The following is a 21,338-nucleotide window of genomic DNA, read 5'->3' as shown; positions in this document are numbered from 1 at the left end:
CTCGAACTCACAGACCGCGAGATCGTGACCTGGCTGAAGTCGGACGCTTAACCGACTGCGCCACCCAGGCGCCCCAAGCACTTTTCTATATTCAAACAAATACAACTGGAATTGTCTCAGTGACTGAGCTTGTATTATATTCTATTTATATTAATGACTTGGACATGATCCTACTAACGTTCTACTAAGAATGCCAATATATAATTTTTTTTCATTCAAGGATTATACATTACTGTAAACACTCATGTTTGAAGATTGTCAGAGCACACAGAAAACCTGACATTTTTCTGTACAATATCTCTACAATTTATTTCATAACTGGGTTGGGGGGTATTATATATTATCTGCTTGAAAATATAAACTATCCTTCACAAATGTACCAAATTGACCAGAAATAGAATATTCTCTAAAAGAAATTCAAGATGTTTCTTTATAAGACAAAAACCAAAAACCTCGGCTTACTCCTTTAATAAATTATAGTCATAGGGCTGAACATATAGGTGAGTATTTTCAAATTTTATGTATAAGGTGATCACTGGAAGTCTTAAAAGTAGTTACTTCGGGTAGTAATGTTTATGTCAGTCTGCCAAAGTCTAAATTTAGATCACAGTAAAGGGTAGCTACATAATTGTATTAATTGGGGAGAGACACTTATTCTTAATGCAATTCCCTGCATAAATTTCGGTTACCATGTTTAGGGTTTGAAAACAAAACTTGCACACAAACCAACATTCTGTTTATAACCATAGAACACTAATGCTTGTGTTTTATTATATAATACAACCAAAATATACATTTGACAATTTTCAATTATTTTAGATTACAAGACTACAGTTCTTTCAAAATAGCAAAACTGTAATTGAAAATTGATTGGTAACCACTTACAATACCAGAATTAAATTACATGACTAGCTGATAGATTTTTGCCCTTTCCCAAAAAATCCTCTATCTCAAACTTACCATAAATAATTTACACTACAAAATATTTAAATGAGAGGTATAATTCATGTGCATATTCCTATCTTTGCACTGTCAATATTGGAATTTTAAATCTTGTTTTTTAACCTCACTTGTAAGCTAAATTATTAAAATGTTGTGGTCATTTACTGAGAAAAATACATCTTTCTATAAAAACATTTCAAATATCACTTTTTTCTAAACTATCCATTCCCAGTAAGGCTAATCACTTTTCCAACATGTTGTCTGAGACAAATGTAACATTCTAAAGAGAAGCCATTTCAGTTTTGATTTTCATTTGTATTTATTATATATATGAAATATAGCTTATATTTAAGTTTAAAATACCAGTGTCTAATTATTGTTCTTATTCAACTTAATATTCTGTGGACATGTGGTTAACATAAAACTTTGAAAGTTTAGTTTTGATAATGTTGAAAAACAGTCACTGGCCACTGTAAACTCAGTTTTTAATTGAGTCTATACAATTCAGCAGGAACAAAACTTAATAGCATAAAAGAACTGAAATATTGACCAAAGGCAGAATTCAAGAGTAAGACAATTTTGCAGGTAGCATATTGAAAATGAGCATCAGTTAGCCAAACATTGGTGAGATTTGGTATAGATTATGATTCCTCTACTGTTGTAGCTTTTGCAAATTTCTGAATTTCTCTGACTACTTTTCCATCTCTTAAGTAATTTGGTTGGTTTTCCAAAATGTTTATTCAGTAATATGAATGTTGTGCTTTGAGCTCTTTGGAGGAAAAAAAGCTTCTACATAAATTAATTACTATTCATTTCTAAGCAAACTCTCAAAATTCCCAATGAATTGAATGTAAATGTATGCAGAAAGGCAGAATTCCATTTAGCAGCATAAATAGATGGGATGAAGTGCAGGCAAGAATATGCAAGTTAAAGACATATGTATTCAAAACAGGGGAGAAAAATATGAAACCAAGAATAAGCAGACATTTTAAGACCTCTCCATAGATAGCTGATTTCTTAGCAAACATTTTTGAAACTATGACTATAATTTTAGTTTTCATTATTTCAAGGAAATTTTGGTAAAACCTTCAGTGGTGAGGAAGTATATATTGTGTCTCAGCCCTAGACTTAATACATTCACACTGTCTTAAGTGTTCCAGGCAATTAAAAGGTTAAAAATTCAATGTAGCTTAGATGTCCTCTATCTTTACAAATACACATAAATCTTTGTCCATATTTTTTTATTCTATGACTTTTTGTTTCACTCAATATTTACTCAATATTTCAAATACATTTTAAGCAATTACCATAAGTTAATGTTTTAGATCTAAAGCAGCCCAAATATTAGCTGTAGGGTAAAAGAAGTTGCCCAAACTTTATCTAAATAATTAAGATTAAAAAGGAGCAATTAAAAAATGGCCTGAACATTCGTATTTTGATGAAAACCAAATTTATTACAGAAGTCAATCCTAACATTTGAGCTTCATGTAATTTTCCCAAAGCCATCTCTGCTTTGATCATGACTGTCTGATATACAGGAAATCTTAAAAATAAAACAGGCTCCCATTTATTTGCTTTGAGCTTGCTATGAGTTCCTGCAACATTTAGACCCAGCGAATCCAAAGTTACAGACACTCTCATTACGATATTCAATTAGCCTGATCTCCCTACAGCTTTCTTATGCATTACTTTTAAAGAGTGTTTGTGTCTGGTTCACCTTAAAAACAAACAAACAAACAAACAAACAAAAACTTATTTAAGCTTTCTGTATAGTGAAACACCTACAAATATTTACGGTATCATTTCAAAAGAGGTACTTAACCTCACATAGCAGTGTGACTACTTTGACATAGGTAAGCAAGACAAATAAAATGAACGTAAGATTGAATGTTCTGAACATCGAGTCAGTCACAGACATGACACTGAACTCTAATAAGGTGCCCTTTAACCACACAGGTTCTCAGAGGCTCTTCTTTCAAGATATGCAGCATGCATGATAAACGAGCAATGTCTGCTATTCAGTTTTCTGAAAGGCTGCCTTCCATGTGAGGAAGTGACTAATTTTTCATTTCACACTAAAAAGGGCGTGAAGAGGCTAAACAGAAGAAGGCTAAGGGTTTTGTGTTCCAAGAAGGAAAGGTGAGTCCTGCTTCCACAGGCAGGAAACATACCATACGTATGCAGAGAGGGAAAGTCGAATTGGAAACATTCGAAAGTGCTAACAAAATATGAAAAATGTTTAGGTTAATGCTGCGAGTTCGGTTTCTTTACATGCATTAGGCTTATTTATTATTAAATTACGAAAGCAATGTTACTTGAATTACAGCATATAATCTCAGAAATGCAAAAAGATTGTGTGAAGAAAAGATGTCAAAGAGTTAATTTAACCCTTTCCGTTGTCAAAATTTTTGCATTTGTTCTGTTATTCAACAAATATATATCCCCACTCCCCACCACTCTAGTCTACCTAATTCTATCTCTCTCTATATGCATATATTGTTATTTTCCTATTCACTCAAATAATATCCAATAATCCAATATTCAGGAGAGAATAAAGGCAGTAAATGGAAATAATTTACAGAGTACAATGAAATTTTAGAAAAAAAGAGAGGAAGTACTACTCAAATCCCATTGGTTGTAAATAAATCTGTGTTCATTCTTCCCATGATCTTTTAGAAAATTTACTTTTCCTCAGACTTTCGCTAGCAGTTTGTTATAATGTAGAATTTTTTTAACAGATGGATTACAAATTGGCAGCTACTTATACTCTGGTGACCAAAGCTACATTACATTTCGCCCATTTTATTTGTGATTGTTCTTCCTTTTTATGGGGATATGAGTTTTCCCCAAAGCCAGAATTTATGGCTGTCTTTCTTTCTGTCTCTTAACAAATCCCATCTGTATGCCTTCCCATTAGGATGCAGTATACATCATGGTGTTTCCCTTATTAAAATGTTTTCCCATGTCTTATTAAAATATTTATGAAGCATTCCGTCCCTGTAAAGCTCAGCATATATTCTAAAAACACATAACCGAGCACTAACTTCTCTCCACGAACCTGTTACTCCTGACAAGTCATAAGGAATGCTGGGAGGAGCATTTATACCTTCAGTAAATCACACTGCAGTACAACGAACGTAACCTCTGTAGTTTGAAATAATGCACCTCTCCAAACTCCTAAACCATGAACCAAGAGTGAACCGGGAAAGATCCTGTTGATAGTGTGGGCTGTGTGCATTTGTGTCTTCCAATTCCTACCGTGTAGTAGCCAGTTCTAGAGCAGAATTGATATATCTGTTCATAAGAACATATATATAGCACAACTGCATGGTCAACTCCATCCTTAACGTCCATGCAAGGGAAATAAAGCACCTGATGACAATATAAAATTTGATGCTTGCTGACCTCAGGTATTTACATGACATAACAAATTCAAAAACTCAGGACATAAAACATTTACAAATGGGAAGCCCCTATTTCGAGGCTAATTTTACTACTTTGCAGGTACATGTTTAGTTCTCGGAAAACCGGTTCAGGTGAATTATTTGCCCTCGCTATGCCATATTCACCACATATAGTCTTATTCAGATTATCGTTCTTGGGTCCTTTGCCTTAGCACAACTCCGTGGAAAGCTCTCATGAGTTCGTATATGGGGTGTACAAAACAGAAGATGCTATTTTTGCAGGTAAAGCATTCTTTTCTTTAAATTAAAGAAAAAACTACGTGTCCATGGCTCTCGGAAGCTCATCCAGGTCTCTGTGATGCCTTCGATTTCGTTTCTTCTTCATCTCCTGCATGTGCTTCCACTTGGGGCCGCCCTTGGTTCGCTGTCTCCGCTTCTCCCTGTGCCACATCTGTTCGCAGTACTGGTCGAGGCTGAAGTTTGGGCTGCTAAGGATCTGGATGTAGTCTTTGTATCTCAACCGTGACTCGGCCAACAGATCCTTGACCTGCCCCTCCTCGTGCTCTGCCCTCTGGGTATTTTCCATCTGTTCACTCTCAATGACATTCAAAGTCAGCTTCACTATGGTGTGGATAAAAGTGTGCTCCTGGGCTTTGCAGTAATACATCCCAGAGTCCTTCTTCTGCAAACTTCGAATCAGTAGCCCGTATTCTGTTTTGATGATCCTTTCATCAGGTTTCAACTGCAGAATTGGAAAAATGGAGGTAATAAATGAAAAGCAGAGAGGGCTATGAGCACATGAACAGAGGCTCCCTAGGTTTAGTCAGATGAACCTAAGAGATCTATTCCTGTCTCCCTGTCATCAAGCATAATATTACCAGCCACAGTGGAAGACAGTGACAAATTCCACAAAAGTAACAGCCCCCAAAGATGCAGGTTTGCATCTCATTATTATCTAACTAAACCTTTGGAACATAGTTCGTTTTTCTCCCAGTCCACAGGTAGGAATGAAAGCTATAAAAAACAATGAAGTAAAACTGGAAACTCACAACCGACCATCTTTACAGAAATTTCACGTACCAAGTGGGATATTAAAAACACCAATTGGTATCTGAATTTCTGAGCCAGAACGGGACACTGACAGTCATCGTGCAGAAAGAGGGATTTTAGCACATGCTACTACCTGTGAAGTAGAAATAGAACAAGGATTCCAAAAGGAATTCACTCTGTCTTCTGGATATCACCCAGTAAGTGAGCTGAGCAGCATATGGAGACCGTAAGTGGCGATTTGTTAAAAGTCTAGGGGAAAAGCATGGATACAGCTTTTGGGATGTTAGAGCTGTAACTGAGTAGGACCATCGTCAGAAGGTTAGCAACATTTAAAGCTGAATTTCCCTTTTTACTATGGATTGAATTTTGATACTGTGTGTATATGTGATACTTTAGATTATGTCATTTGTGGAAATATTTGCCATACCTCGGTATACTATGACCTAGTAATGTGATTTCAAGTGTGAGAAAACTCAATGAACAAAAAAGAACCCCTCCTGAAACATGATGCCCTTTACCCTTTGAAGCAACAGCACTAGAAGACAATTCAAGCATTTAGGCTTGCCTGGCCCCCAACCCGGTGTGAATAGCAAATCTACCTTCAATATAACTGGGGGCATGTTTACCGACACAAGAGCCCTGTTTCATGTGGAATATTGTTGAGTGGCTCGGCACTAAGTAGAATAACAACAACAACAAAGAAGTCTGGAAGATTTCCCAGTTTACACATCTGTCCCTGAATTGTAGACTTTTAGTGGATGGAAATCAAGGAGGCATAAAGACGGCTAAATTAAATTTATTCACAGTGGGTGGATTATACACTGCATCTTTATGTGAAAAATATGTAGGAAAAAGTCCCTCCAATTGTGGAAATATGAGCAAAGGAAAAGAAACATCTCTGGCTACCAGCCCAGTTAACTAACAAGTATATAGCCAACCACCCTCTGTGCCAGAGAAGTGCAGCTGGCGGGGTACCACGCGAGGCCAAAGGCAGGTCACAGCCCAGATCCCTGGTTAATGAAGCTGAATGGTCTCCAGGCTGCCTTCGTTCTACACTGAATCCACACCGTCAGGGTTTTGTTTGTTTGTTTCCCTTAACTTTTCCCATTTGATGATTCTTGTGTGTACTATTTTTTTTTTTTTTTCTTAATGGACTTACTCTAAAGGCCCAGGCATTTAAAAACGCTGTTGTCATTCACTTACATTCTCAGAAACGGGGGAGTCTCATGCCTAAAATAACAAATGTGAACTTGAATTGGTAGGATTCGAAAGCAGAAATACTAATCTCAAATTTAACACATTATGTACACGTTTTCCTTTAAATAATTTTCCTGTAGGAATTATTCTTCAAATTTTAAATATATCTTAGATCACAAAATTCTGACTCCAAAGCCTAGGATCTGGTACTTATCTGCCGACTCTGCTTCCTATGATTACTCATTTATCTTCTCCGATGGGGCTTCCATTTATCAAGTTGGTGACAGAGCATATGGTGTATTTGGGGGGTTAAGAGTAAAGCTCTTGGAAGGTTAAAGTGTGAGGTATTATTAGCAACATTATAGACTACTGCACTGTCACTGGAAAGCTGGAGAGGTGATGTTCTGAGGCTTTTATTTTTTGTAATTTCCTCTTAATAGAAAATGGCCTGTGGTTATTAGCATGACAGTCAAGGTGGGTGACTTCAGTTTCAGTTCATCTCTAGATTTCATAACTGGAACTCTTGCTAATGTTTAAGCTGCGCTTAATGTGGCTTTTAGAGAGCTGTCACAGCTCTGACTCACTACTTTTTATTGTTCTCTTTAATCTCCTGACAGGAAGAAATTATGACTTTGATTTCGCACATATGATGTAACACTTCATTATCTCTGCTGTTCTCTTTTTGTATCCTGTTTATTTGTTTAACTCTGAAGTCCAGCTCCCTTCCCTCCTTCTATGTCTGTCCCTACTGGACTCAGAGTTTCATAAACACCTGGCATTTCCTTAGTCCAGTGTGATCCTTCCCTTTTCTTTCTTCCATGGAATGCTTAATCTTTCTTTTTTTTTTCTCTTTTGACCTATAGATATAAAATGCACTTTAATAAATTTCTTTCTGGATTTATCTAACGTTTATTAGATCATTTAAGTGTTTTTTCTTTGTCAATTTTCAAAAACATGCCTTGATTGAAATAGTATTTCTAATAAAATACAGTTGGAATTGCTATATTTTCATAGGGTTTTTTTGCTATCTAGAGACAGGAAGCTGCGACCCAGAAATTAAGCGGCTGATTCACATTTGTCTGCGTCACGTTCTCCTTCTCTGTACTGCTTGCCTTCCATCCTGGAACAGGATGCATTACGCAGGCTGTATCTCCACAGTGAGATGTCAGCACAGTCCATTTAGAAAATTCAGCTCCTTTACAAAGAGATAATGTAATCTCTGGCCTCTGATTTAAACTCATGGAATTTTCTCCACTCTAAGAGTGATAAGTAAAAACTGCTCCGCTAAATCAAAACCACGCTTGAACTGGGGTCGACTATCCATTTGCCTAATGTGAACAAGGATAATATATTTGGCATTATTAAATGTAGATCTTCAGTGAAGGGCAATTCATTTAACACGAGAAGAGTAGCGTGGAGAGGGACAAAGGACATTTAGGTATGAAGCAGCAGGTAAAGGTCAGGGACTCTGCTCTCCAATAATAGCGGCCTAATGGTAATTCCCTTGCAGATAATTTGCCTGTCAAATCTCTCATAGCTAAAGCATGGCATGTGTCTTCGAAGTGACTAGGCCTTCAAGAATATCTCTTTTCTGCAACAAACATAGAAGGAAGACTTACTTAAAAATAGTTCTGAGGCAATTAATTTGTTCTTTGAAAGAAAAAAAAATGGAATTTATACATCACTAGCCCCTAGATTAATCTGGTGTCTTATAGTAAATGTAAATATAAAATGCAAACTGCAATGGTAAGAATAAAATGGTAATAACTAGGAAAATATATATTTGCTGTTTCGTTAGGGAAGGAGTTTCTAAGCATCATAAGTGAGACATCATCGAGATATAAATCTATAGATTTGTCTATGTAAAATATAAAACTCTTTTATGTAAGGAACACACATTTTAGAGACATAAAACATAATAAGTTACTTATGCATAGCATTAAAATGTTCACATCAATAATAGAGTTTAAAAGAGTTTGTGGAAATAATTAAAAAAATTTTTAATGTTTATTTTTGAGAGAGAGAGAAAGACAGAATGCAAGCAGGGGAGGGGGCAGAGAGAGAGGGAGACACAGAATGTGAAGCAGGCTCCAGGCTCCGAGCTGTCAGCACAGAGCCCGATGCAGGGCTCGCACTCATGAACCGAAAGATCATGACCTGAGCTGAAGTTGGATGCTTAACCGACTGAGCCAACCAGGTGCCCCTGTGAAAATCATTTTTAATGAATACTTCAATGTAAACTAAGCAAATGGTGGAGCCTGGGTGGCTCAGTCCGTTGAACATCCGACTTCGGCTCAGGTGATGATCTCACAGTTTGTGAGTTCGAGCCCCACGTTGGGCTCTCTGATGTCAGCCAGAGTTGGCTTGAATCCTCTGTCCCTCTCTCTTTCTCTGCCCCTCCCCCCACTCATGCTTGCTCACTCTCTCTCTCTCTCAAAAGTAAATAAAAACATTAGAAATAAATAAAAATAAATAAATTAACTAAACAAATGATGGGTACAGCACTTCAAATACAATGGAAGCTGACAACTATGAAGTATGAGAAGGCAAATTCATATACGGTGATTTTGACAAGAAATTAGCAATATACAGTTGCTCATCAAAAGCCATAAAGATAACTTTTCACTCAGTTATTTTACCTCAAAAGATATGTCCTAAGAAAACAGAAGAGCAGAGGAAGATTTAGATATCAGGAAGTTGACTACTATTTTTTTCAAAGAGGAAACACGTGCTATTTAAATAACTTGGAATAATCATGGAAGACTGTGGTGTCAGGGTGGCGGGCGTAGGGCTAGGAAAAAACATGGTATTCAAATTGAATGATAAGGAAAGCTGCTCAAAGTGTAATGGCTAGTGGAAAAAAAATTGGAATAGACATCATTAGAGGCCTCATAATTCTCTATGTGTCACTATATTTTCCAAACCATTTATATTGCTTTTATAATAGAAAGAACGACAATAAAACAAAGACCTATGCAGGGAAAAATACAAATACTTGAAGATGTTTTTAAAATATTTTTTAAACACACACACACACACACAAAGAAAATACTCCCACAAATGGCATAAGGTATTACCTCTTCTAGTCATTCAGACCCCAAAAGTTCAACAGAAGCTCAGGGACTGCCGATTAACTTGCTACTTACAGCATAAACATCATCAATTTCAAGAACAGCTTTATAAGGAAGTCAGCAGATAACTGACTCATGACCTCCCCAACAGCACCCAACTGTGAAACAACTCAGTAAGGAAATGTTCTCCTCCTGGCAGAGAATAAGCTGGTGACAGGCTCTGTGCCACAGGAGATTCTAGTCCCTCCCGCAGGCTTTTTTTCAGTGGGGAAAGATTCCAAACTGTGACCTTCTTGGTAAGGAGCAGAAGACAGCCTGCTGGGAAAAATGCTTCAAGTCTAGTCTGGATTTTGCCCCTTTCCTCAGCTCAGGAGGCAGGACTGCATATCCTGGACAATGTGTAACTACCTACTTACAAAGGTAGATGAAAATAGCAGTTGAAATATTACAGCTAGCATACTTTTAAGTAAAATACACTATTCCTGCCCCATTAAAATTCATGGAGCATGGTACCACCATGACCATATGATATACTGTTAAAAGGTACATTAAAGGAATGCGTTGCCTCTTCAGGAATATGAAAGATGTGAATGGAAACATGAATAGGCAAATGTATATATCTAGAACTAGGAGACTACCCCCCCCCCCCAAGCAGAGTACCATAGTCTTTTAAAAGTCAGATTAAATTTGCCATGGAAGAAGCATCATATTTAAAGAATTACTTTTAACTGGTGAGAAATTATCAAACTTTATTAGCTATAAAATTAAAACTGCTGGTTTGGGACATTTAAGAGGAAAATATTACAATGTAACTAAAAATGTGCATGTTAAAATTCAGATTCAATATTTCTTCGATAAAAAGTTAATGCTTTATGTTTCGAAGTTTTATAATCACTTCCATGTCAGATAATACTTTAATATATGTTGGAAAAAATGGGGCCCTTAAAATAAACATGTATTATAAATACGGATATGCTGTAATCTTAGAATATACGTATGTCAGTAATGATGAAGAATCCAAGTTTTATTGGAGAAATCAGACATGACAATCACTGGAGTATTCCCTTGGTATTAAGCATGTAGAGTCAACATTTTAATAAAAACATTTGTTCTTGAAGATTTCAGATGAAGAGAAAGATATTAACACCTTAATGTAATGGTAGAACATATCTTTCCATCAATTTCTTATGATCAACTTGGTCCTTCTACTGAGAAGCAAGGCTTCTCAGCCTCAGCACTACTGAGATTTGGGGCCAGAAGACTCTTTCTTGTGAGGGATTCTGAACTGAACAATGTTTAACATCATCCCGGACCTCTACCCACAAGAGATACCAAAAGCACCCTCGACCCACCGTCCATCCAGCTGTGACAACTAAGAACGTCTCTGGATATCGCCAGATGTGAACACTAGCAGCAAATTCGCCTGCAGTTGAGAACCACTATTCTCTACTAATGTCTGACCGATTACATGTATTATTTTAAATGTTTATAGACTTATCAAGGAGGCTGGTATTTTAGAGCATTTGCTCTGCCTATTTATATGACAGAGAAATTGAGTGTTAGGAAAACTTCTCAACCTGCTCATAAATCCTCAGCAGTCAAGCTGAAACCATGACCAGTGCTATTTCCTATCTCACACATCTTCCTGATAGAGAGTATCTGCAATTTTTTTTAAGTTATGTAAACTTGAGAGAGAGAAAGGGGGGTGGGGAGGGCAGAGAGAGAGGGAGAGACAGAATCATAAGCAGAAGGCTCTGCACCACCAGTGCAGAGCCCAGTGTGGGGCTGGAACTCACAAAGTGTGAGATCATTATCTGAGCCTAAACCAAGAGTCTGACACTTAACTGACTGGGCCACCCAGGTGCCCCGCGTATCTGTAATTTTATAAGTGTATTTTACACTTGTGAGTAATCCGCTGCTTTGAAATTCACATTCTCATCTGTATTTTCTCATTTTACTTTCATAGTAACTTTTGAATTTATTTCGTTCACTTTAGAAAATCCTGGCGCATACAGGCTCAATGATATTACCAAACACAGGACTGAGATTCAATCAAATATCGAATTCTGAATCCTGAATTCATTCCATTACTCGTTACAATATCCTTGGTTTACTATTGGGAATATTAGAACTCTATACTGAGTGTCACTGGTTTCTCTTAGGCACTGAAAGAGGAAAATAAAAACTTTGCCATTTACCCTTTGTTTCATGGCACTAAATAATAATACAGGATTTCTCAGACTACCCAAAGTCATCTCACTAAGTTCAGCAACGTATATAATTTATCTACCTCACAAAATTTCTGTTATATGTTTCAATCATATGTATGTCTTAGACTCAAACAGAAAAAGTCAAAAGATAAAGAGAACACCCATTCTGCTTTTCCTTTTGCTAATTTAATTTTAACACATCCAGAGTGAAGGGGTACACGTCCAGATAGTTATCCAACTTGTTCACCTGATATGACAAAGATAGGTATTTCTTTCTGTATCCATATTCAACCTGTTTCACTTTGTGATCTAAGTTAAACACAAAATGATCTAAGTTAAACACAATAGTTAAACCACTATTATGGCCTAAGTGTAAACACAGTCAAAATTTACTCCTTATCCTACCGTAGGGGGAAAATATGTGTTCTTGTTTTTGACCAGGGAATTGCTCTAAAATAGAGACAATCTATGAGAATGAAAATTTGGAAAAAATATGTAAATTTCTTATAAAAATTCAATCTAATTTTAAATATATTTTATTAATATGTCTGTATTAAGTTGTCCTATTATTTTTTTTAAGTTTATTAATGCAAGCAGGGGAGGGGCTGAAAGAGAATCCCAAGCAGGCTCTGCACTGTCAGCCCAGAGCCCAACACGGGGCTCGAACTAATGAACCATGAGATCATGACCTGAGCCGAAATCAAGAGTTGGATGCTTAACCAACTGAGTCACCCAGGTGATCGCTCCTAAGTTGTCCTATTTATATCAAAAGCATTGTTATCTTCCATGTTAGTGTGTATAAATTAGTATTTTCCTCTTTACCCCAAATAGTGAGGAGAGCACCATAAGGCACTAAACATTGAACATTTCTCACCACCAAAACTTGATTTAACTTTTACACTATTTCCCTCGAGATGAGCATTCTTTGAAGACTATAACTTACCTCCTCTCGATGCTCATCTCCTGACCGCTGGATATACCACTTAATAGATGCTTGTTGGGATTTAGGTATACATTCCAGAAAGGTTGAATTAAATTCAATGCCAAAAATCACCTTTTCATCAGCAGTTTCGTGACTAATGCCTGGAAAGCAAACATGGAATAGGAGATTAACCTTGACCTGATTTTAAAAGCAATGGGAAAATAGACTGATTTAGAACAGATGCTATGAGGAAAAGATTCATACACATTATTAAAGAGAGAGGAAATTCATGTTATAATATTGTTACCGAAGAGTCAAATATTATCTAATAGATTGATTTTTAAAACTCTATCCCTGCATTACAATTTTTATCCTTTCATCAATATATTAACTATTTGCAACCAATTTTTTAAAGTAAGAACTCATAAGATCTAACTCTAACCACTGAGTCTTTTTATTCGAGCTGAACTGAATACAACTTTAGTGTCTTTTAATGATTCACCCCTTCTAACTTGTGTAAAATATAACCCATTTTGTAGATAGTTCCAGAGGAGCAATTTACTTCATCTTTAAAGAGCAATTCTATCACGATTTGATCCACAGAGCTGACCACATAACATTAAGAAATTTTAATGTCAAAAAAGTAAGTACAGTGGTCTGTACTTGATAAAATTCTGTACTGATGATATTGAGCTAGATGCTCTAATACTCAGAATCTGGACTTATACATATTATCTACCAAAAAATGTTCTCTTTTATTCAAAGAGGGATTCTTAAGCCCACTGTGCATTTGCTATAAGATAGTTAATGGGCTGCTAAGGGAGCATTGTTTCAGACACCCTATTCTCGTAAATCAACTGCACCATCTGAAATACATTCCATCCAGAGTAGCCAAAGGCTGTGTCCCATGTGTGATCTAAGATCTGTAGCTCAAATTTGATCAAATAAAAAATGACAGCTGCTCAGCCTGGCCCAAACATGCACTTTTTCATCATATATTCAGATGTCTCAATTCTGCAGATGGGCCTACTTAGCATTTTAGGCATAAACCAAGAGTAAGGCTTAAGGGACCTCTGTGAATCCTACATGTAAGCACACAAAATTATCAGCAAATGGCATGAATGCACATATATCCAATAGTTGGGCTTGCCTTTGAAGAAACTTCTTTTGAACTTGTTTGTGTTTTACCAGCAATGATTAAGTCAGGCGTGCTGACACCATCATGAATTAACCTCATCTAACCTTCAAAATGTGTGGATTCCATTTGAAACTTGTAATATATCCACCATCCCTGCCAATTCAACAGAGTATATCTGTGATTTTCACAGTTAATAAATTCCTAATGCACAGAAAGATCCCCAGTGCCAATCATGGAAGAGAAAGGCATGTATCATTTCAAAGTAACAGATGCCATTTTCCTGAGCAAAAGGAGTTCAGGAACAGAGCAGGGAGGTTTCAGGCTGATTGTTAGGTGATGAGGCAAGAGTGGGGGAGAAACTCAATTAGACTGATTCGGCCAAAGAATCGGTCAAGTTAGTAAAAGATACATTAGTGAAAATGAAATAGTTGATCGTATGAAATACTTTTTCAAGTCAGGAAAAACAGTGACTCTTTGACATGAAGTCATCACTATGTCCGTTTGACAGGAAATGAATTTATTGTTAGCAATAATCTTTGTTTCATTTTTGAGTTTTAAATTTCCTACTTTTAGCAATCTTATTTACAACTGCATCAAAAAGAATGAGTACCTAGGAATAACTTTAATAACTTTAATAACTTTACAGAATTTAACTACGGACATGAAACACCCACACATTGCAAACTATAAGGCATTAATGACAGAAATTGAATAAGGCACAAGTAAATGGAAAGATACTTCATGCTCATGGATTAAAAGAATTAATATTGACAAAAATGTCCATACTACTAAAAGCAACTTTTGGATTCAATGCAATCCCTATTAAAATACCAATCACATTTTTCACGGAGAAAGAAATAATTCTAAAAATTTGTACAGAACCATAAAAGACTCCGAAGAGCCAAAGCCAGCTTTAAGAAAAAAAGAACAAAGCTGGAGGCTTTGTGGGTGCTGCTCTGATGGGATCCCTTACGCTCCCTGGTTTTAAACCATAGTAACAAAACTATAGTAATTAAAACAGTATGGTACTGGCATAAAAACAGACACAGATCAGTGGAACAGAACAGAGAGCCCAGAAATAAACCCACACATAGATAGTCAATTATTTTTGCAATAAAAGAGCCCAGAATATACAACAGGAAAAGGACAGTCTTTTAAACAAATGGTGTTAGGAAAACTGGACAGTCACATGCAAAAAAAAAAAAAAAAAAAAAAAAAAAAAAAAGGAAAAAGAAAAAAGAAAAAGGACCACTACCTTATACCATACATAAAAATTAACCCCGAATGGATGGAAGTGTTAAATGTAAGACTTGAAACCATAAAACCCCTAGAAGAAAACTCAGGCAGTAAGCTCCTTGATGTATTTTATTGATGATTCTTTTAATTTGATGCCAGAACACAAACAACACAAGCAAAAATAAATAAGAAGGACGACATCAAACTAAAAGCTTCTGCACAGCAAAGACCATCGTCAACAAAATGAAATGTCTTCCTACCAAATGGGAGAAAATGTTTGCAAATAATATATATGATAAGGCCTTAATATCAAAAATGTATAAACAACTCATACAACTCAATAGCAAAAGCCCCCAAATAATCCAATTGCAAATGAGCAGAGAAACTGAACTTTTTTTTTTTTTTTCAAAGAGAACGTAACAGACGGCCATCAGGTACATGAAAAGATGCTCAGCATCACTGATCATCAGGGAAATGCAAATCAAAACCACAATGAGCTATCGTCTCATATCTGTCAGAATGGCTACGGTCTGAAAGATAAGAAATAACAAGTGTTGGCAAGGATGTGGAGAAAAGGAAACACTTGTGCACTGTTCATGGGAATGTAAATTAGTGCCAGGGAAAACAGTACAGAGGTTCCTCAAATAATTATAAATGTAACTAATATAGGATCTAGAGAGTCCACTTCTGGGTATCTACCTGAAACAAAACAAAACAAAACAAAACAAAACAAAACAAAACAAAACAAAACAAGACCCTAACTTGGAAAGATATATTCCACCTCCCACCCCCCCCGCCCTGCCCACATTTACTGCAGCATATTTTGTAACTATGGTGACGGATGCAACTTAGACCTATTGTGATTGTTTCACAATGTATGCAAGTATTGAAACGTTGTTGTGTACTTGAAACTAGTATAATGTTACCTGTCAATTATAACTTAATAAATTCCTTAAGATTGCAAATACATAGTTTTTAAATACCCTTATTATCTCTACTTTAATGCCCACAGTTGATTTTCTGTCTCTGGCTTTCCAAATAGGTTTTCCAAATTTATATATATAAATATATAAATATAAATATAAATAAATAAATATATATATATATATATATATATATATATTTAAATGACAGTTCCTGGAAACATGAGATAACTTCTTATAGTCTACAGGGTAAACATAAATTCCATAGAATTCCATAGGAGCTGTCACAAACCTAGCCCAACCTCTGTGAGGTCTTTCTGATTGTAATTATTGTGACTTCATCTACGGTAAAATTTGCCTTTGCTCTTTTAGCGAAGCTCAGATGCTATCCAGCTAAGTATCCTCTCCTTTACCCATGCATTACGCAAACATTCTTTTGTGCCTAGGATACAATTTACATCCCAGTGATAGGGACAAGGTCATCAAGTGAATAAATTAAAGAACATAGTATTTGGCAGTGTTATGCACTACAAATAAAAAAGCAGATCAGGGAATCAGAGGTAGAACACGGAGAAAGTATCTCAGGATGGTCAGAAAAGGTGTCTCTGAGACAATAACATTTAATTAATTTTTTTACACTTATTTATTTTTGAGAGAGAGACAGAGAGAGAGAGAGAGAGAGAGAGAGAGAGAGAGAGGGCAAGCACAAGAGTGGCAGAGAGAGGCATAGAGTCTGAATCAAGCTCCAGACTCCTAGCTGTCAGCACAGAGCCCGATGTAGGGCTCGAACCCACAAACCTTGAGATCACGACCTGAGGCGAAGTCAGACGCATAACCGACTGAGCTACCCAGGTGCCCCTGAGACAATATTTTAAGCATAAAATTACATGGTGTGGGGGCACCTGGGTAGCTCAGTCGGTTAAAAGTCTGACTTCGCCTCAGGTCATGATCTCACGGTTTGTGGGTTCGAGCCCCGCATCGGGCTCTGTGCTGACAGTTCAGAGCCTGGAGCCTGCTTCAGATTCTGTGTCTCCCTCTCTCTCTGCCCCTCCTCTGCTCACACTCCATTTCTCTCTCAAAACTAAATAATCATTAAAAAAATTAAAAAAAAATTAAGTGGTGTGACACCTGAATATAAGAGTTCTTTAGGTAGGTACGGAGGAAATAAATACAAACCTAGCTGAGGCAGGAACAAGACTGGGGCTTTTGAAAAAGAGAAACCAGTGAGCGAGCCATGCAACAGTGAAACGAGAGGATCCAAGCAAGTATCAGGAACTAGATCAAGCAGACTCTAGAGGGCATGGTAAACGCTATGGATTTTTCACCAATTGTTCTAAGAAGCTAGTGAAAGATTTTGAGTAAGAGAAGCTGTTATCTGACTGTAGTTTCTGAAAGGTTACTCTGGCTACTAAGTGGGATGGAGACTGACCAGGGGAAAAAACGGAAGCAGGAGGACCAGATAAACGGCTCCGGGACAGGTGTGGTGGCTTTGGGTAAGTGGGCACATCGGGAGGTGATGAAGAGTAGGAGCAGTGGTGGCCACAGAGCCAAAAGGACTTATTGTGAGGTTGGTACTAGGCTGTGGAAGAAAGAGAAAAAGAAAAAGATGATGCCTAACTGCTTTTGTTTTGCTAAGCAGTTGGGTGAATGGAGGTGCTATTTATTAATATGGGTAAGTCTTCACTGCAGAACAATGAAGTTTAGGAAAAGACACCACTAATTCTTTCTCATAGATCATTTGGGACGCTTATTAGGCATCTAAGATGAGCTCTTGGGTAGGCATACAAGTCGTCTGGCACACAAGACAGAGTTTAGAACCGGACTAAGAATCTGGGAGCAAATTGCCTCTGAGAGTATTGAAATTGATGGTGTTAGGCAGTGAACAGGCAAAGATTTTATGTTTAGATGGTGGGATGCAAAGGAGAGTTAAGAACACTCAGAAGGAGCAGCCTGTAAAGTGAGAGGAAAATCATAAGGATGTGGTGGGGGGGCATGAAGCCCAAGAATGCTGAGACACCATGTCTTTGGAAAAGCCAAACCAAACCAAAACAAAACAAATCAAAAAACCCTGATTTGTAGTGCTTGTTCTTTTTTGTGTAAAAACTCTCACTCTGGCTGAACCAAGCTACTAAGAGTTTAAAACCAGCTTATGCAATTCCTAAATAATAAGCCATCAGCTCTCATGGGACCATTAAGAACTGGCCCTAGCACATCACTGCACGGAAGTCAAATGAAGAATGTGTTTCAAGAAGGAGGGAGTTAGACATTAAGTAGAAATGACAACTGAAAATTGGCCATTGGACTTGGCAAGGAAGGAACTGCTGGAGACCTTGACAAAAAAATGGATTGGGGCAGTGATGGTGATGATTGGCAGAGACTGTGTGTGGTTGGTCACAGCAGGAACAGGATATGGTGAGTCACTATCTCCCCCATCAGCAGGAACTGTGTTTTGAATCACTCTCTTTACAACACTTCTCGCTATCTGACATTGCATCTATTTTACTTCTTTTTAAGTTTACCGTCTGTTCCCTCCCCTGACACAACTTGAACAGAAGTTCCATGGATGCACAGACTGTTTTCTTTTTCATTCACGGGTATATCCTCAATACTTGTAACTGTTCTGGAAACATCTCGCGGGTGCGTATAAAACACCATGTAGGTTGCACATGGTAACGCCTGCTAAATAAAACACTGGACACGACAGGCAGTCACCCATGCAGTAGAACAAGGTCAAACATACTCTTCTGGACCAGAGCTTATTTTTCAGAATCATGAAATTATAAATTATAAATTATAAATAATTGTTTTGTGTTTAAATTACAAAGCTGCTGGGTCACTGGTTGTGAAATTTGGGTTGTTTATTGAACGTGGGGGTGGTTACTAACAATGTGATGAAGGGAAGGCAGTTTCCTTTCTCCAGTTGAGTGCGTGTATGCGTGTGCCTGAGCATGTGTGTGAGCATATATCCTCTGAAGGTAGAGCTTGAGAGTGGAAAGTAACCAAAGCTATGGAATATATTCTTATACATTTTTTTGGGAATATACTCATGGATTTTGAGGGGAATTTTTCATATAGGTATTTTGCAATATACTCTTATAGATTTTCTTTCCCTCTGTTATCAGACTCACTCCTTTTTATTCTCCACTTTGTCCCAGTCATACTCAGGCTCTCAAGATCTTCCATGAAATTTTCTCTGAACAAGACAGCTTCTGGTGATGTCTCTCTTTGCTAAACTCCCATATCACTAATTGTACCTTATGACATCTCCCCAAAGAATTATAAGCTCTCGAAGGAGTTTCTTTGTCTCAACATGTACCCAGGACAACTATATGCACCTGGAAGTCACTTAATAAACATTTACTGATTGAATGAAAACATGAATTAATACACAAATTCACATAATGCATACTCTACCTAAAACTTTCTAACAAGTGCTACACTCTCATCAGACCTTTCTGGAAGGGTCTCTCTGAGTTTACTCTGAATGTCCATATGTTTTGGACTATATCCTATTTTATCTTTATTAGCAGTTTTCAAACTTTATGAGGATGGGTAAGGCAGTAAAAAATACAAAAAAAAAGGGATAGGAATTTTAAAAGACATATGATACAAATAATGATATAACAAAGGATTATTCACTTAGGCATGTAGACAGGGGGTTGATTGATAAAATCTCCTGTTGCTTTTCCAGAACATAAGCATTATATAAAATGAGAGCTTCCCATATAATAGATATTTTAAGTCATATAATAAAAAGACACACAAAAACTAGGCTTAACATTTTAAATGGGAGAAAAGCATATTAAACTTATACTTACTGTCTTCTATGTCCCAGCACTGGGTGATTGGGTCTCCATACTTTACATCTTGGCGTCTGGCTCGCCTATGGAAAAAGGATTAAACTGTTTAGAACATTGAGCACGATATCTGGAACAGATAAAGTCGGCATTTAACACTAATAACAGTGGCAAGAGCAGAACTATGCTTGTCTTACTGCTGAACTCAAACGCAGGGCACTATTCCCATCTAACGTTAATCCAAATACTACTAGCAACAGAGTCCTAACAGAATGCATCCTGTTTTGGAAATAAGATGATATGAATTTTATTGAACTCTTCTGACTTTTGACAAATTGTTCAAAAGAACAGGTTGACTATAAATATAGCCCAGGTTTCAGATACATCCAATGGGGGGGGGGGGGCAAACCATCCTTACCCTCTTTTTTCAATCATCCATGGGAAAGTAACAAGATGTACAAGAGCTTTAATTCGTGGGTAGGAAAGTAACCACAAATCTAGAACTTGTTACCCTATGGAGATTCGCTATTACATAGATTTGATTAAGCAACAGGTTAAACACTGTCCTCTCAAATAGAAGTACCAGTTTGGTAGAGCATGAGTGGCTAATCCTATCTGCTGATATGCTGTTCACATTGTTTTTTCTGATAGTAGAGACAAGGATAATAATAAATAATGGTGTTGTGCATTATTGTCACATATTTTCCTTAAGAGAAAACAGTAGCTATTGCATTAGAAAAGAGAAAGCTGCTACCCTGAATTAAAGAAGTCTTAAACTCTTACAGTCTATTTTCATTTGCGTTGGCTATTTTATGTTGCCACTTCAGCAATCGTAAAAGTCACAGTAAAATCTGCAATATCTAGGGTGTTGCTTAAGGGCAGTACTGACCAGGTGACGAGCCTGTATGAGATTCATCTAGCACGTACATTTATTTGGCTCCCGTGGACATTTATGTTAAGGTAAGGGAAACTATCGCAGAGGCATGTGTGCAAGATCAGAGATAGAGTCTTGGGAAATATAAGAAGAAAAATTATGATTGTGTAAGGTACATAAGGTCAAGAATGTTTTTAAATCGTGGCTTCTTAAGAAACAGGGTCAATTCATCAAACTGAAGGTCCATTACGAGCTAATGAGCACTCTTTGATTTTTAGTTTCTAGAAAAGAAAAATATTCCCCAAGGGCTCACTATGAAAAGTATATTCTTAGCCAAAAACTATAACAGAATATTGGTGTTTTTTACTTTGAACTGGTAATAGCGGTATCTCCCCACCCACAGCGAATCCAGAAATTTCAGGGAATCTAAACTGTCTCCTAATTATAAGCCGTATCTGCTGTTGTACTATGCATTCAATCTGTGAATCCTCGAATTTGAAATTTGACACGTGAGTCAAATTTCAAGAAGAAACAAGTGTGTACGTACTAGTGGGACTAACATGCACTCACTTGT

At 36.9% G+C, this 21,338-nt stretch overlaps 1 protein-coding gene across 4 annotated transcripts in view; it reads right to left on the bottom strand.

The window, feature by feature from the left end:
• Positions 1-731: 731 nt before the first annotated feature.
• SEMA3D (semaphorin 3D) overlaps positions 732-21,338 on the bottom strand; it is a 201,247-nt gene continuing 180,640 nt past the window's right edge. For all 4 annotated transcript variants that reach the window (XM_058725243.1, XM_058725244.1, XM_058725241.1 and 1 more), the window contains exons 16-18: positions 19,912-19,976; positions 12,818-12,957; positions 732-5,088 (exon numbers count right to left, since the gene is read on the bottom strand). In XM_058725243.1, the coding sequence (XP_058581226.1) occupies positions 4,663-5,088; positions 12,818-12,957; positions 19,912-19,976 (631 nt within the window). In that variant the 3' untranslated portion in view covers positions 732-4,662. The remainder of the gene's footprint in view (positions 5,089-12,817; positions 12,958-19,911; positions 19,977-21,338) is intronic.

The sequence above is a fragment of the Neofelis nebulosa genome, chromosome 4 (assembly GCF_028018385.1).
Source record: "Neofelis nebulosa isolate mNeoNeb1 chromosome 4, mNeoNeb1.pri, whole genome shotgun sequence".
In the NCBI taxonomy this organism is placed as follows: Eukaryota; Metazoa; Chordata; class Mammalia; order Carnivora; family Felidae; genus Neofelis; species Neofelis nebulosa.
This window is presented reverse-complemented; position numbering and strand designations above follow the sequence as displayed.